General features: G+C 36.1%; 1 protein-coding gene across 1 annotated transcript in view; it reads right to left on the reverse strand.

The window, feature by feature from the left end:
• Positions 1-16,170, reverse strand: part of TEX9 (testis expressed 9) — a 50,900-nt gene extending 34,730 nt beyond the window's left edge. Inside the window, exons 1-3 of the mRNA XM_004687764.2 lie at positions 16,141-16,170; positions 15,967-16,058; positions 7,433-7,496 (exon numbers count right to left, since the gene is read on the reverse strand). Coding sequence (XP_004687821.1) covers positions 7,433-7,496; positions 15,967-16,058; positions 16,141-16,167 — 183 coding nt within the window. The 5' untranslated portion in view covers positions 16,168-16,170. The remainder of the gene's footprint in view (positions 1-7,432; positions 7,497-15,966; positions 16,059-16,140) is intronic.
• Positions 16,171-19,163: the final 2,993 nt, after the last annotated feature.

Here is a 19,163-nt window from a genome sequence, read left to right on the forward strand (position 1 = left end):
TACCCTTTAACTTTTGCCTAGAGGCCATATCTCTGTCCTTAATGAATTACCATTAATAATTCTTCATAGCTGCTCTCAAATATTAATCTTATAATAACAGTAATCTTAAACACTATTAAATAATTGTGGTTAATGTATTAAATTCATTAATAACCATAGTGAAAAACACTTACTCAATGACTTAGAAAATGTAGGTTTATCGAAACACACACATATATATATATATACCTATATCAATGTTCACTTTGCGATACTTCACTAAGATTAAAATTTGTACTTATGGCACTTATTGTAAATATATCAAATTAAGAAGTCAAATACTTGGTTCCACCCCCAAAGTGACAGGAGAGAAGGGCTGGGATCAATTTCTTCTCTTAAAAACAACTATAAAAAAGCTTTTGGCAAAACTCATTTGCTTCAATGACCAAAAGTAGATAATTGGATTAAAAAGATGTGGTACATATACACAATGGAATATTACTCAGCAACCAAAAAAATAAACACATGCCTTTTGCAGCAACATGGATGGATCTAGAAAAGATCATGCTTAGTGAAAGAAGCCAGAAAGAAAAGGAAAAATACTGGATGGTTTTTCTCATAGTAGGAATATAATGGACCAGGAGAGAAAATAATGATAATGATGAACAGCTATATACCAAAGACATTTTGTGGGGGTGGAGTGGAGAATGGGATCAAAAACAGTGGGGAGAGGGAAATGCACTGGACTATGGTGATGGTACATGGGTGATTTGGTGATGGGAAGCCCAAGGGGAGGGATTGCAACTGAGATGGGAAAATGCACAAAATGATGTAAAAATAAACTACTAAAAAAAAAAAAAAACTAATTTGCTTCAAACAACACTAGGACACCCAAGAATCAAAAAGGAGTCTAATCTTCCCAAGTACTCAGCTGTATCTGCTTCCCCTTACTGTAGAACCCCCAGCTTAATCCCAGGAGAGCAACCTAGACCTTACCACCCTGCTCCTTTGGAATGCACAGAATACTGAGCCACAAATGTCTTGTTTTCTTTATTCCCTGAGTTGTAATTTAAAAGGATTAAGTCCAGGCTGCAATGCAAAGTGAATCCCACTAGCCCTCTGGGACCACCTAGCAACACAGGCTACAACACAAGCCACCAGCAACTCTTGAGCAGAGAGAACACTGAGCTGCAAACTTTTTTCTTTCTTTTTCCTTTGAGCCTCAATCTTGAAAGACCAAGCACCAGCCACCACTCTACTGGCCCGTATCTCTAAGCAGACTAGGCGTCATATTGCTGGCCTGCCTTGGGGACCCACAGCAAGTACATCCCATTTAGCCTGTTGCATTGCACATCAACGGACAAGGCCACAGCCATTGTCTTATGGTGCTGTACCCTTGGGGACCCTTGGATACTTCGTAACTGGGCCCAGTCTGTGCCTTGTGGTGCCAGACCTGCATCAGATACTCCAAGTGGTTTGGTCAGCAGGAGCCCTACCAGTACCTTTAAGAGTTCCCTGAAGTCTCCTCTACTTCCCCTGCCCAGCTGCCACAGCAGACCAGACAGTGGGCAGATCCATCCACACCCAAGTAAATGTGCCCAGCTGTTCCACCCACTAGCAGCAATGGTCCACAAAAGCCTCCAACCCTGACTCTGTACAGCTGCGAGAGGAGCCCAGGCAGCATGCAGACCCCTACACGCCCTATAAAGGTGCCTAGAAATCTTACACACCATCAGGAGTGGTCCAACTAGCAGGAGCTTAGGGAGCAGTTGGAGGAGTACCTCCCCCATCCACCAGGTAAATCTATACATGTCCCAGAAAGAGCACCCAGAGTCATGCCTGCAGGCACCAGTGGTCACATGGCCCTCATCTGAAACAAAAATAATGAAAGCAAACAATGGAGAGGAAATAAAACACAAATGGTCAAGCAAGCCCTCCTGAGAACCATACACCACAGAAAGACAATCAACCTTCAGAAGCAAACAATACCAACATGGAAGGATTTCTCTGCCTGACTGACAAGGAATTCAAAATCACCTTAATTAAAAAACTAAAATACGCAGAAAAGGAACAGAATGCTATGAGAAACAAAAGACAAAAGAACAAGACCGAATCTTTACTTAAGAAAATAAAGGAACTTCAGGATGTTAAAAATTAATGGAGAACCTAAAAAATTCTGGAAAATGCCATGAAAATAGAAAAGATAAAATGGAAGGACAAATCAGTATGGTGGAAAACAGATATATAAAATGAGCCAAAAAAGAAAAAGAGAGGTACAAGAGGAAAAGAATCAAATAACGCTTCAAGAATTATAGGATACGACAAGGAAAGGAAAATAAGAGTTATAGGAATCGCAGAGACACAGGGAACTGAGAAACTATTCAAGGAAATAATTGAAGAGAATTTACCAAACTTGAAGGAAATGAAAATAGACATATAGGAAGCTAGAAGCACAACAAATTACCATAATGAAGGAAACCTACAGCAAGACCCATAATAAGCTTTCAAGAGTCCAAGACAAAGATGAAATAGTGAAGCTGACAAGGGGGAAAGAAACAAATAACCTACAAAGAAATACTGATTAAGCCATATCAGAATTCTCTGAAGAAACACTGTAGGCAAGAAGAGAGTGGAGTAACATTAAAACAAAACAAAACAAAAATAAAAAAAACTTCAAGAAAAAAAGAAATGCCAGCCAAGAATATTCTATGCAAAGCTCTCCTTCCTTTATGTGGGAAAAGTAAGGGCATTCTCAAGTAAAATCTTCAGAAAGTCACTATACTAAACACCCACCCTAAGAAATATAATAAAAAGCCTTAAAAGCTAAACCAATGAACAGGAATGAACAGTAAGAATGGAACAAGGTAGTGAATACAACCACAAATGATCACTAAAGTGGCAATAACAGACGTCCTTGTATCAATAATCACCCTAAATGTTAATGAACTAAACTCACACACACAAAAAAAAGTAGCTTGCTAGATGGAAAAACAGAGTCAAATCTTCTGCTGCCTCCAGGAAACACACCTACACTCTAAAAAATACACAGATTGAAAATAAAGACCCGAAAAACAATCTGACTAGCAAAAGGTCTCCCCTCCTAACCCCTCTCCAAAAAAAAAAAAAAAAAGGCAAAGGCAGCTATACTTCTATCAGGTCAAATAAACTTTAAACTAAAAATTTGACTAGACACTGAAGTACATTATATAATGATCAAAGGAACAATTAAAAAAACCTCATCAAATGAGGGAATACTAAAATATGTTAGACACTTGCTCTCATCTCTGAAAACAGATAATTAAGAGTATACTTATGTGGTAGACTGCAGCATCCCATCCTCACCAAGGGACAGATCAAAAAGACTAAAATTAAACAAGGACACAGTGATCCTAAGTGAAGATCTGGACCACATGGACCTAAAAGACATCTACATGACACTGCATGCCCCCCAAAACCAAATAAACATTGTTCTCAAGTGCATATGTATCATTTTCCAGGATCGACCATATATTATGTCACAAGATAAACACAAAGACATACATATTTCTTTTCAAATATGAAAAGAAACCAAGGAGATTTCACATTACATGGAGACTGACAACATGCTACTAAAAGCACACTGAAATAGAAGTTAATATAATTTCTCAATAAATATCTTGAGACAAATGACAATAAAGATACAATTTTCCAGAACATATGGAACTCAGTAAGAAGAGGAAAATATAAAGCAATGCAGGCCTATATCAAGAAACAAGAAATAACCCAAAGAAATATCCAAACTTTTCAACTTAAGAAACTAGAAAAAGAATTAAAAAAAGTCACAAATGAAATTGTAAAAATTGAAGCAGAAATAAATCAAATAGAAAAAAAAATCCAAAGTCAATGAAACCAAAAGCTGGATTTTCAAAAATATGTAATAGGTAAGCCTTTATAAAGGCTCACAAGGGAGAAAACCCTAGGAAGTAGGTGAAGGAGAAGAAATCACAAAGTCACAGAAGAAATCTAGTGGATAATTAGAGATTACTGGGGGCATTTGTATTTAAACAAGTTTAACAATCTAGATGTTATGGACAAATCCTTAGGAAGTATACAATAATACAAGCTGAACAAAGAAATAGAAAACTTTAAAAAACCAATCACAAGCAGTAAAATTGAAACAGTAACAAAACCCTCCACCCCCACTGCCCCCCAAAAAAAGTCTAGGACAAGATGATTTAACAAGTTCTACCAAACATTCAAAGATGCCTATTCTACAAAAACTTTCAGAAATATCAAGAAAGAATAAACACTGTCATACACAAAGACAGCAGGAAAAAAAAAAACTAAAGATTATCTCCTAATGAACAAGAATGCTAAAATCCTCAATAAAGACTTAGTAAACCAAAGCTAACAAATGCATCAAAATATATATCACAAACAAGTGGGATTCATTCCAGGGTCATAATGATGGTTTAATATCCAGAAATCAATTAATGTAATTCTCCACATCATTAAAAAAATAAAAGCAATTATTATCATATCAATAAATAACAAGGACACAATAGTTCTAAATGAAGGCCTGGACTACATGGACCTGACAGGTCCTGACACGGACTACAGGACACTGCATCCCCCTAAAGAGTATTTGATAAAGTCCAACATCCATTTATGATTAAGGCCCTCAAAAATTTCAGGATAAAAGGGACATATCTTACATAATAAAAGCCATACATGGAAAACCCACAGCTAACATTCTTAATGATGAATAACTGAAAACCTTCCCATTAAGATCTGCAAAAAGATTAGGATATCCACTCTCATCACTGCTTTTCAATATAATACTGACAGTCTTTGCTAAGGCTGTTAGGCAAGAGAAAAACATAAAAGGAATACAAATAGGGAAAAAGAAGTAAAGTTAGCATTATATACACATGATTTAATACATAGAGAAAATGCTTAAAAAAAAAAAAAAGGAACTCACAGAAAAACTAATTAAAACAACAAACCAGTTTAGAGGCCTTCCCTGGTGGTGCAACGGATTAAAGCACAGCACTATAAAGCTTTCTGCAACCACTGTAGTAGCAGTTCGATCCCTGGCCAGAAAGGTGGCCCTCATGGCACAGCAGACCCCTCCTGCCTCACTTACTGCTCCCCTCAGCAGTGTATTTCAGTAGAACCACCTGTTCTGCCCCCCACTCTTTGTCTGATGAATCCTTTTATCCCATGCACTTCTGGCCTGTGCCCCAGTTCTTGTATGCATGAATAAATCTTTTTACAAAAAATTTATCTATGCTTACAGAACTAGGGTACAGGCCAGAGGTGTGGTGGGTGAGAGGACTCACCAGAGAGAGAGTGAGGAGCAGAACAGGTAAACAGACAAAGTACACTGCTGTGAGTAGAAGCTGGCGGGTCAGAAGAGGTGTGCCACGCCATGTGGGTCAGCTCCCTGACCAGGGATCAAACTCATGCTGCGGTGGTTTCGGAGATCTTCCTAATGTGGTGCTTTAACCTGTTGCACCACCAGGGAAAGCCCAACATGAATAAACCTTAAACAAACAAACAAACAAACAAAAACCAGTTTAGAGCAAAGTAGTAGATTACAAATTCATTATACAAATATCAGTAGCCTTCCTATGTGCTAACAGTCTCAAGAAGAAATTAAGGAAACAATCCCATTTACAATGTAAACACCCCCCCCAAACCAAAATACCTGGGAATAAACCTAATAAAGGAGGTGAAAAACCTATACAAGGAAAACTACAAAACAAGGTTAAGAGAAATATAAGACACAAAGAAATGGAAAGATATTCCCTGCTTATCGATCAGAAGAATTAACATTATCAAAATGGCCATCCTACCAAAAGCAATTTATGGATTCTGTGCAATTCCAATAAAAATCTCAATGGCACTCTTCAAAGAAATGGAGTAAATATTGTTGAACTTCATATGGAACCACTCACACACACAAACAGCAAAAACTCTCATAACTAAAAGGAGGAAGAGCAAAAGTATTACATTCCCAGACTTCAAACAATACTACAAAGCTATTATATTAAAAACAGCATGGTATTGGAACAAAAACAAACACATATCAATGGAATTGGATTGAAAGTCCAAAATTAAACCACACGTATATAGTAAATCAATCTACAACAAATTAGCACAGAATATACACTATAACAAGAAAAGTCTCTTTAATAAATGGTGTTGGGAAAAGTGGATACAACTAGAATGAAACTAGACAACAACCTCACACTAGACACAAAAATCAATTCAAAATTGGTAAAGGAATTAAATATGAGACCTGACACCATAAAGTATGTAGAACATAGATAAAATACTCCATAACATAAACCTCAGAAACATCTGAGTATTCTTCTCCACAATCAAGAAAAACAAAGGAGAAGATAAATAGCCAGGATTATATCAAACTAAAAAAGCTTTTGTACAACAAAAGAGATAGCAATCAAAGTGAAGTGACATCATGCTGAATGGGAGAAAGTATCTATACACCATATAACATATAAGGGACTGATATTAAAGATCTACAGAGAGCTTACACAACTCAACAAAGACAACCTAATTTTTAAAAAAACAAATGGGCAGAACTAAAAAGACACTTCTCCAAAGAAGAAATGCAAATGGCCAAAATTAGTGACCAGGAAAATGCAAATCGAAACCACAATGAGATTCCACTTCACACTAGTGAGAATGGTCCACATTAAGAAACCTGAAACAAATGCTGGGAGGATGCAGAGATAAAGGAACCTTCTTATACTGCTACTGGGAATGCAAATTGATCAGCCACTATAGAAAGTTATGTGGAGGTTCCTCACAACACTAAAAATGGCTCTTACCACATGATCCAGCGATTCCACTCATAGGAATCTACTCAAAGGACACAAAAACACTAATTTGAAAAGAATTCCACACTACTAGACTTACTATAGTACTATTTACAATGGCCAAGATATGGAAGCAACCCAAATGTCCCAAAATAGATGAATGGATTAAAAAAAAAAAAGTGGTATATTACACGGTGGAATATTACTCAGCAATCAACAAAGACAAACTCATCCTATTTGTGGCAACATGGATGAAGCCGGAAGGGATTATGCTAGCCAAAATACGTCTGAAGGGAAGTGATAAACATCAGATGGTCTCATATATATGGAATATAGAGAAACCAAACACAAGGTCAAAAAAAATGGCAAAACTAGCAAGCTGACCATAGATCTGAGGCAGACAACAAGAGAGGAAGGGGATCAAAACAGGGAGGGATGAACACAAGGAAATATGGTAATGGCTCACTGGTGATATAGTAGAGAGAAAACTATAGGGGCTACATCTGAGGGGGGAACCCAATTAATGTACAAAAATGAACAATGATGTAAGAAAATAATAAATGACTATACAAATATATTAAAAAGCTAGCACTTACACGGTATTACTTACAAATTGTACATTTACTTACAATTACTTCTTCAGCTTGTCGAACCAAATCAGCTGTTTTTGCCTCCAATTCTGCATTTACACGCCTAAAAGTGAAAATGCTTTAATTAGAATATATGTAGATTCTAAAAAAAATTAAATTTCAATTGATACTTTAGCAAATGTATTAAGCAACAAATGCCAGAACACTGATGTGACTTTTTTTATTCTAAAATTAATCAACATTAGGACAGTATGTCAATTTCCATGACACGTTGTTTGTGGCAGACCCTTACGCAGTGTTACTCTTGGTCTCTCTTTAGCCTTTACTTCAGGTGAAATGACTTATTTGGGTAGAATAATCAGTAAGGGTTCAGAGCAGTTCCACTCTTTATCTTCTTGGGATCAACTCTCTGATCATCAGTGGATAAGGTGAGAAAAGGCCTAAATTGCCTGAATATTGCTGCAACAAGGGGTGTAAATCTGTGGTTTAGTGAGCACACCTAATCTGGTACAAATCTCAGTTACATACTTCGATAACAGCTTCATCAGAAATAAAGGTGATTATGTTGACCTTCCCCTGTCATTCCTTTTCAAAAAATTCTCCACTCTGTATCTGGAATGTAGCAAAGATTAGGGGTACTACTTGATTCCATTAAGGTTAGAAATATATCAACAGATTAATGAGACAGAACTTAAGACTCTAGAAACAAATCCACATCTGTATGGGCAATCTACAACAACAGAACTTTTCCAGGGCACCTCAGTGTGAACTGGGCTGCCTGTCTGTGGGTCTTCACCCGTGCAGGCACACACGAAAGGGTCAATAATGGGTTTATTTACAAAAAGGGAAAGGAAAAGGAACAAGCCAGGGAAAGAGAGATACACAAGGTAACTAGAATATCTTACCGGCTCAGCTGACTTGGAGCTCTGGTAACAAACTAACTGATAGCCCCCAGTCATGTGGTCCCAAGAACTGTTTCCTGAGTGAGAGAGACCTTTGGACAAAATGGCTCCCTATTTACCCCCCAAAGTCCCAGAATGCCTGCTTAGTTCCACCATTGGGTCCTCATAGTTCTCTCCTTGGTACTGCTGGGAGTTGTAGTTTCCATTCGCTGGAGTAGAGGGTAGAGTCCAGAAAACTGGAGTAGGGGGTGGAATCCACAAAACTCTGAGAGTTCCTTTAGGACATCCTTCCCCTTAACAATCATTAAGGTTAGAAATATATCAACAGATCAGTGAAACAGAACTTAAGACTCCCGAAACAAATCCACATCTGTATGGACAATCTACAATAACAGAACCAGAAACATCATTGGAGCAAGAACAGTCTCTTTGATAAATGATGCTGGGAAAACTTAACAGCCACATGCAAAAGAATGAAGCTAGATCCATATTGCACACCAGACATACATCGGCTCAGTATAGATAAAAGATAATGATGTAAGATCTGAAACTATAAAACATATAGAAAAAAAGAACATTGACAAAACACTTCATAACCTCCAGTGATACCTCCATAGATATTTCTCCAACAGCAAGGAAAACAAAAGAGAACATAAACAACTGGGACTACATCAAATTAAAAGCTTCTGCACAGCTAAAGAAATTAAAAATAAGATAAAAAGCTACCCAACTGAATGTGAAAAAAGTATGTGCACACCTACATCTAACCAGGAGCTAATATCAAAGATCAACAACAACAAAACAACCAAATCAAAAAAAGGATAGAAAAACTAAATAGGCACTTATCAAAAGAAGACATATAGATGGCCAATAAACATAAGAAAAAATGTTCATCACCTACCAGAGAAATGCAGATGAAAACTGCAGTGACATATCATTTCACTCCTATGACAATGACCCATATCAAAAAAGACCAAAGCCAAAAAATACTCGTGAGGATGAAGAGAAAAAAAGGAACACTTTTACAATGTTGCTAAGAATGTTGACAGGTTCAGTTCCAATGGAAAGCAACATGGACCTTTGTTAAAAGATTAAAATTTAATTGACCACATGATCCAGCAATTCCACTCTAAGTATCTACCCACAGAACACAAATACATGAATTTGAAGGGCAACTTGCAATGCCATGCTCATTGTAGCACCATTTACAACAGCAACAATATGGGAATAACCTAAGTGCCTCAAAGTAGACCAGTAGCTCAAGTATATATTTACAATGGAGTACTACTCAGTGATCAAAAAATGATAAACATGCCACTTGCAACAACATGGATGGAGCTGGAAGGGATTATGCTAAGTGAAATAAGTTAGAAGGAGAAAGGCTAATACCAGATGGTGTTATTTATAGGTGGAATATAGAGAAACCAAACAAAAGGTCAGATAAAGCAAACTTAGAAACTATCCCCTGAAAGCAGGCTGCAGAACTGAGACATTCAAGGAAGGGAAAAGAGGGAAGGGAACACAATAGACTATGGTGGTAGACTGTGGGTACTTTGGTGGTTGGAGCACTCTAAGACGGGGTAACATACTTCTAAAATACAAACAGTATAAACAAACAAACAAACAAAAAAAAAGCCAGTGTTAATGGTTACACTATCATACTATATCAATGAAAGTATATTAAAAAAAGAAAGAAAAAAAAGAATCAACATTACCCATACTAATGGGCAGTGACTTCTGGTAACTGACAAACCTGTTTTAATTTGAAATATGGTTGTATATTTTACTTATAATTTTGATCACGTATCTTAACCTCTGAGACTTATTTACAAAAATAGTAACACTTATTTTCTTAATGTTTGGTATTATATGTAATTCATACATTTTCAGTCTTGCCCATCAGTTTTCATGCAGTCTGTTTAATAATAGTAATAAAAATGCTAAAAAAAAGAAAATCCTGCAAGAATGGCAGTACTGAAAAAAATGGTTTCAAAGAAAAAACTGATCATCCTACTGCATAACGCATTTTTATTTCAACATTACCTCCTAGTTTTCATAAGGGATATACAATTTTTAAGTCTTCTCCTAGTAATATAGAAATATGCTTATTTCTATAAAATCTTTAATCTAGTGATTTAAATTGCTAACTTACAAGTATTCTAATGATTTGCAATAAACAATGCACTAAACTATTCCTATTGTTAAAGCCATTTTTTCTTTCAAAGGCCAAGACTAATAAACATCTTCAAAAGCATATATGTTTTTTATTCTATATATAGCTCACATTTCTAGATGATTTAGGCTTTTTGAAGATATCAAAATACTCAAGAGTATTTTGAGTGATTTTAAAATTGAGATTATCTTGTTTTTCATGGATATACTTCAGAAGTGAAGACTCCCACTTCCAGAAAAAAAAAAAAAGATAACAGCATCATATCCCTTCTTAAAACAGCCTATGTTTTCTGAAATATTTTTATATCTTAGGATGAGTTAATAAAAATTAAAATATCTCATAAGACAAAGGTGCATTTAAAATGCTACTACCTGATTTTTCACATTTTTTAAAAAACAAGAATCATGAAAACCTATATACAAGCCTCTTGTAATATAGTAGACTGGGATGACTCACAAGGCCATTATCCTCCAAACCCATGGAAATGTTACATAAACTGGAATGAAAGAAATATTACTAAACTCAAGCTCAGGCAAGGGAAATACAATGTCACTAAAAATAAAACAGCAACTCAAAATGAGAGCAGTAAACAGAACAGGAGCCAAAACAGCTTACCAATTAGAAACTGATGCACCTGTGAAACAGACTGCACCTGTGAAACAGACTGCATAAACACCACCCACAACCTTAGCTGAAATGAAATCAAACTAGAGCCGGGTAGAAAAGGTTCTCTTGTGAGTAATTAGAGCACATAGGACAGCTGACCTAGTTCACCTCACCCAGATGGTACACAGACCCTGCATGAAACTTTAATATAGAAAGTTGCCAGGAAGTAGTGAAAACTGATAAACTAATGAAGTTGAATGCAAAAACACAACCTTAATGGGCATTTACTCCTCTAGAACACATGGAAATCTCTCAAAAAGCAAATCCCACTAAGGAAGACCACAAAGATAACAATTTATAAACAAGTCCTCATTATGGAAAGTTAGCAGAGACAACAAAATCTGTACCATAAACTGTGGAGATAATAAAGCAACCTAAAAAAGACTTTAAATAACTTTGGGATTTTAGGGAGGGTGGGGGGGGAAGCAAAAATAAAAAACATTAGGCAAGAATCACACATTATTACCAAAGAATACTGAATATGTTAAAGAAACAAATAGAAATTACAAATTACAAAAATGAAAACAGTCACTGAAATTAAAAGCTCAAAGTCAATGGATAAATTGAATAGAATGAATTGGAGAAATCAATTAGAAGATATATATGTGCAGAAATCACCTATGAAGAGGTATAAAGAAAAAAGTTAAAAATGCCAAAAAAAAAAAGTATGACAAAAACACATGCATATCTACCTAAAACCTAAAGTAAAGAAGGAAATACTAGGAAGGATGAGGTAATGCCAAAATATGAGGAGATAATTCTAAGACCTTTCTAAAATTGAAGAGATGAGTCTCAAACAGAATTTAAAAAAGAAAATCAAATCCATACCAGTACACATCAAAATTATCAAAACAACTATGTCAAGAACAGAGAATAAGTCCTTACAGTATGATAATCTAAAAAGCTAATAGATGGCTCACTAGCATCTCTAGAGTCCAATGAATATGAAATGAAATGGTACTTTACTGGACTGTAGGGGGGAAAAAACTGATCATCGACAATTTCATGTTCACTAAGCTGCCTCTGAAATGCAATGTAACAAAATTTTCAGAAAGGCTGCAAAATTAAGACTCAGGTAACAATTAACTAGCTTAGTCTAACATATTAATCACCAAAGAGTATATATTTCTATCATAGGGCACAAAGGATATTTACAAAAATTGAACAATAACCTAATCACAAATCATTTTAGTGCATTTTAAAAATCAATACTACAGATACTCTTTGATCACTGCTCAAGAAAAATATGAAAATAAAAATGAAGCATACTTGACAACTAAAAGCAAAATTCCTAAATAATACTATGAAAATCAAACTAAAGCAAAATTACAAAAGAAATATATATCAAAATAGGCCCTCCTGAACTACAGATAAGCTGTAACTAGAGAGAACTTTCTCAATTCCACTGTCAGATTCCCAGTGCTTATTATTGGTTTGGTTTTTGTCTGATCCTTTGTGTTGTTTCTCTATATTCCACTTATAAGTGACACAATCTAGTATCTGTTTCTCCTTCTGACTAACTTCACTTAGCTTTATCCTCTCCAGAAATGGCAAGAGGTCCCCCCCAAAACACTTTTTTTCCTCTATAGTTGAGTAGTATCTCATTGTGTATAAAAGTCCCACATTTTAATCTATACACCTATCCCTTGGGCACTTAGGATGTTTCTATAACATGGCTATTATAAATAGTGCTGCAATAAACAAAAGAACTAGAAAAACTATCAGCTAACTAAAATGTATCCTGGAAGTAATCATCATTAAAGAAATTGAACAGAGTAGTTCTCTCACAAAAAGCCACACCAGACTCAGACTCAGTTTCACCATGTTAATCAAAGGAAAAATGATCCCTGATTACAAAAAGCTTCCCTGATTACAAAAAGCTTCCAAGAACAGAGTAACATAAAAAGGGAATGTATTCAGTTTATTTTGAGTGGTTAGTTAGGATAATACTGTTGTTATAAGGAAAAGAACTAGCAAAAGTTTAAGATCTTTTGTTAAAGACACACAAAGAATCAAATCCAGTGGTCTTTAAAGGAAAACAAGATGTGAGTCTGCACTTATTAGAATATTAAGAACATTTTATCACCTAATTGGAGGGGGAGTTTTGATAAGATTTAACCTCATACAAAATAGGAATTAAAGGGAAATAGCATCCTTAAACCTGATAAAAGGAATCTATCAAAACTCTACAGCAAACCTCAAATGTAATGATTAATCATTAAAAGTAGACTCCATAGGGCCCTCCCTGGTGGTGCAGCGGGTTAAGGCACTGCACTAAAAAGCTAAAGCCACTTCTGCATGAGTTCGATCCCCGCCTGCCCCGGAGGAGATCCATATGGCGTGGCAGACCTCTCCTGACCCGCTCGCTGCTCCCCTCAGCAGTGTACTTCGTCCATCTGCCTGTTCTGCTCCCCGCTGTCTCTGGTGAAGCCTCTCACCCTCCGCATCTCTGGCCTGTACCCCAGTTCTGTACGAATAAATAAATAAATCTTTAAAAAAAAAAGTAGACTCCATAAAATAATAACCAAGATAAAGACAATCATCATCACTTTTTCTATTCTATATTCTACTAGTACTAACCAGATTTCAAATAAATTTTTAAAAGTTCATGAGAAAATATACGGGGACAAAACTATTAAAATATGCATCTGATTTATCTATCATAATCAAAAACCATGAGCCTCTATATGGAATGAAAAAGAGCTCTATTAGTTGACCACTTGGATATATATAAAAGTGTAGGATCAACACACACAAATCAATAATGTGTCTATTCATCTAGCCAATAATCAATTAGAAAATGTAGGAGGAAAAAAGTCATTTCATTATAGCAAGAAAAATATACGTGACAACTATGTAAAATTTCTGACAGCACAAATGGACATGTACCATATTAGTGGAAAGGAAGATTCAATAGCTTAAAGACATCAGTTTTCTGCAAATTACTCTATAAATGCAATATGATTGGCATTTATGGGCAGGAACTGGCAAAAGGTTTTTCCTACCAATTATCAAGGCAATTAAAACAGATATCACATAACCTTTATTATTTAGTTCTCTGGTTTTATGAGACAGGAATAAAGCTTTAAAAAAATCTATTGAATGGAGTGATCAGCATATTCCTTAGTCTGTCCTCTTAATGATTATATTTCTTCTAATTTTTTTGTTTTATATATTTGTTTACATTCTTCATTTTGTACATTTTTTCATCTCAGTTGTAATCCCCATGGACTTCCCACAACCACTTCACCCATGTGCCATCACCATAGCCCTTTAATTATTTGACAGGTACTGATTATAAAAGATTCTGGACTGAGGATACAGAGAAATATTATGTTTTGATGATTGAAAAGATATTCCAATATGCTTAACACCAACATATGTGGCAAAATAAACTCATTTTTGCCTATAAGAAACTCTGCATGGTGAGCAACCAGCTTCATACTAACCGATTTGGACACTCAAAAGTACAGAAAACAGAATAACAACTGAGCAATATGCCACAAAACAACTTCTGCTAAATAGAGAAGTTCCTGTAGCTGTCTAACTTTTCAGCAAGACCATGTTCTTCACCATACAGCAGACCCAGGTGAAAAATATATCCTAGAAGAAATTAACTAAATAAATCAATGCAGTAGTGTTATCTGGTGACAGTAATGAAAACAATTGCTTTTTATTGAATACAGCTGACTCAGAACTGTATGGACAGCAAACTGTTTTCTTAAATGCACTCTCAAACTGGAAGAGTGGGCCTATTTCATCAAATGGAGGATGATTATGGTCCTACATACTACTGCAAGCTGGCATGTGTCTAGTTCTAAAAGCAGCACACGTCAATTTTAACTTCAACTGTTTTTTAATTTTAAATACATGCCATAAGCTAACTCTGCATTTGAGGAACTGCCAGGATGTTTTGCAATATTTCAATTAGGTACTTTAAAAAGGGTTATTAAAATATAGTTTTGTGGGGAGTAAATACAATGGCAAATAAAAGACCGGGTCTCCAACCTTGTAGAACTCACTGTTCTTTGGAAGAAACAGATAATACTTAAGCTAACAAGTGAGTACGTTGTGTTGTAACAAAGTATATTAATTCCAAAGAAAAATTACGACAAAAGAGTAACGATGGAACCTACTTAGCATGCCAAGGAAGGCCACTTTGTCATTACAGGATTAACTTGTGTGACTAGGAACTAAAAGTTTATTGAGGCTATCGCTGAGAGGCAAAAAGGTGAAGATATAAGTTCAAACAAGAGGCAGAGGCCAGGACTTGCAAATTTTTGAAAAGCAACAGGAAAACACAGCAAAATATTAAGCAAAGCAGTGACTTGATCAAATTGCAAAGATTACTCTGGCGTGTGAAAACTGGGGAATAAAGAATGAAATGCTTCAAGAATGAAAGTACGTGTGTGTTGTCATTAATAGGTGTAATTACACGAGAGCATATCAGGAAAGCCTCCTCCCAACTAACCAAATATGGGTAAGAACGCTAATTCCAAATGCACCAAGAAAATTTAGAAACCAAGGCTGTATGAAATGTACATACTCAAACTCTAGGAACGTGAAATTACTTAAACTAAGAAATTACTTGAACTATTCGTGGTATTTCTTTTATCCCAAAACTTGTAGCTACCAGTGGCATCTCGCAAACATATTTACTAAGACTAAATTTCGCCCCGCGGAGGACGCAGGCGAACTCAAGTGAAAGGAAAAAGGGGAGAGGGGAAGACAGGATAGTGAGGGTACAAGAGTCAGGTCGCCAGGAAAAGCACTTATAAGCAGCCTTATGGAGATGAAAGAAAAAGAAACGGCTGAACTGCCGACTTTCTTACTTATATTCTTCCTCCCTGGCGAGGAGGTCCAGTCGACGCGTACCAGGCTGCTGAACGCGTGGCTGGGGCGCAGTCCCTGAAACGCTCCGTCTCTGTAAAAGAGACTTACATTCAGACATTAAGTTCAGCTTCACCGTAACCTGGTAGCCAAACAGAACCTGGCGAGGAACTAACCTTGAGTCCAAGGTTTCTCCCCGCCATCTTTTGTAATGGCAACGCCGTTACTATGGCAACGACGCATCTTCCCGCGAGAGTTTACTACATCTCAGGTGCTCTCCAATCTTCAGCGGTAACTGGACCCACTTCTGCATTCAGGGCCGAGGATGGTTTAAGGTTTCCGCTGGGAAGAGGCACAGCTGAGCTTCGCGTCTCAGCTGTAAGCGCTAATGAGATTCATGACTGCAGTACCAGAGCAACCCAAGAAGTCAATGCTGTGCATCGGCTTAAAGATGATTAAAATGAGGTTTGGGGGGATTTCAACCAAGGAAGTCAGTTTTATTTCTAATACTCATCAGGAAGGAAGCTAGTCAAGCCCAACTCTGTTGTGCTTTTCCAAATGTAGTGATCCATCCCACCCCACCGTTTTGTTTAGAATGTACTATATTCAGCAAGATTCTAAGTTCTGATGTCTTACATTTCTTTACAACATGGTCAAGGGCTTAACCTCTCAAGTCAGCCTGCGGAAGGGCAGGGCCTATGTGACCTTACTGTTAGAGCTCTGTGGTCTTGGGCAAATCATTATATGTCTAAACTACTACATCTGTGAAACAGAAGTGAGAGTAATGCCCTTCTCATGAAGTTAATACAAGCAATAAGTGAATGTGTGCTTAGGATTGTGCCTGGAACACACAAAGTAGTCAAAAATTTCAAACTGTTTTGATAAAATTGAGGGCTCATAAGTAAATTACATTTAAGATCAACTGATCTTCAGCAAAGGTGCCAAGACCATTTAATGAGAAAATAGTCATTTCAACAAATAATACTTGGATAACTAGATTCCCTCATGTAAAAGAGTGTACCCTTTGTTGGGGTACGTTTGATAAAACTAAAATGCAGTCACTGCATTTTGCTTAGCAGACAATGCTGGGAGACATTGAGTAGATAAGGAAGCAAATGCAATAATATCACCATGGAAGCCAGGCCATGGGTCTACAAGACCTAGAGTTAACAGAATTCCAGGTAATGTGGAAACAGGGCAAACAGAACCCAGACACCACCTAAAGGTAGAAGCTGGCTGAAAATCTGATGTTCCAACCAATTACACCACCAAGGATGAAGTCCCTGGGTCAGGAATAGCCTGGAAAAACAGGTTATAAAAAAACACCAAATCCTACTTGGGTGAGAACTTCTCCCTGATCTTTTCCCCATAACACCCTTATCTTATATCATATACATATAATTCAAAACAAATCAAAGACCTAATCCAGAGAGGTAAAACTTAAAAGTCCTTTGAAGACATAGATGTAAGTCTTCATCACTTAGCGTTAGGTAACGATTGATTTCTTAGGATAGCAAAAAAAAAAAAAATACGAGCAACAAAAGAAAAGTCAATAAGTGGTACAATAAAAATTGAAATTTTTTTGTTTCATAAGATTTCATAAAGTGAAAAACAGACCACACAGAAGAAAATTTTGCAGATCTTTATATTTCATAAGAGATTTCTGTCTAGAATATACACATAGCTAATAAAACTTAAAAAGTGAAACAACATACAACTAAAAAATCAACTGGTTTTCAGGGAAATGCAAATCAAAACCACAATGAGATGCTAATTCAAATCCATTAGGATTACTATAATAAAAAAGATGGATAATAGCAAGTGTTATGAAGCTGTGGAGAAATTCAAACCCTTGTACTATGTGGGTAGCAATATAAAATTGCACAGCCACTATGGCGAACAATGGTAGGTATATGAAATATATCCATCAAATTGTGAAGACATTAAAACTGATTAAAGTGAAAAAATCAAGGGACAGAGAAAGAGAAACTATTGCTAATAACTAAAAAAGTTAGAATAGCTAGTTTAATTTCAATCAAAGGTCAGAACAAGGAAAATGATCAGGGACACAGAGGAAACATAACAATCCTTAATGAGTATGCATCTAAAAGCTGGACCTTGAAGCACATAAGGCAAAACTAATAGGCCTGCAAAGAGATATAGATAAATCCAATAAAGTATTTGGGGACTTCTTTGCCCCTTTTTCAGTAATTGATAGTTCAAGTAGGCAGAAAATCAGTAAAGAAATAATTGCCCTGAGCAGCACTATCAATCAAATTGAAGTAATTGACATTTAGAGAATACTCCATCCAACAAAAACAGAATACACATTCATCTCAAAGTCAGAAGGAGCATTCACCAAGAGAGGTCACATTCTGAGTCATACAATGAACATTAATAAATTTAAATGAACAGAAATTGTTTTAGTTTCCTAGAAGTAATGCTTTAACAAAGAACTATAAAGTGGTTGGTTTAAGAAAAAGAAAATTATTATCTCACCTTTCTAGCGGCTAAAATCAGGACTTTGGGAGAACCCTGGGAGGGTCCTCAAAAATGTTTTATAATTTCTCTGGAGACTTCTTAATTGACCCATGAATAGTCATGTATTGCTTAACAATAGGGATTTGTTCTAAGAAATGTATTGTTAGACAATTTCATCATTATGCCAAAGACAAAGTATACTTAACAAACCTAGAAGGCATAGTCTACTACACACCTGGGCTCTCGACAGGGACTACTATTATACATATATGCAGTCTGTTGTTAACTGAAATGTATATGCAGTACATGACTGCATTGACTAGAAGTGTGTGTTTAATCTCCAAATATATTGAAATTTTCCACCTATTTTTCTGTTATTGACTTCTTTTTCGTTTAATTCTGTTCTGACCTTAGAACATAGTTTATGTGGTTTCTCATCAACAGTAAGTGAATTGAGCCACTCCCTTCATATTGAAATCCTAAGCCCACACCAAACTTGTGAATATGACATTTTTGGAAATGGTTGTCTCTGCAATATAATCAAATTAGGATAAGGTCATTAGAGGGTGTATATAATGTAAGCACCTAGCAGTAAATTTTTTTGATCATAATGTAAGTACTTGACATTAAACTTTGATTCCCAAGTCCTCTGTTTCAAATACACTACTTTTTTTTTTTCTACATCTTCCTAATCCAGCTGATTGGGCTTTTTTTTTTT

The sequence above is a fragment of the Condylura cristata genome, unplaced genomic scaffold, assembly GCF_000260355.1.
Source record: "Condylura cristata isolate star-nosed mole 26May11 unplaced genomic scaffold, ConCri1.0 scaffold00023, whole genome shotgun sequence".
Taxonomy (NCBI): Eukaryota; Metazoa; Chordata; class Mammalia; order Eulipotyphla; family Talpidae; genus Condylura; species Condylura cristata.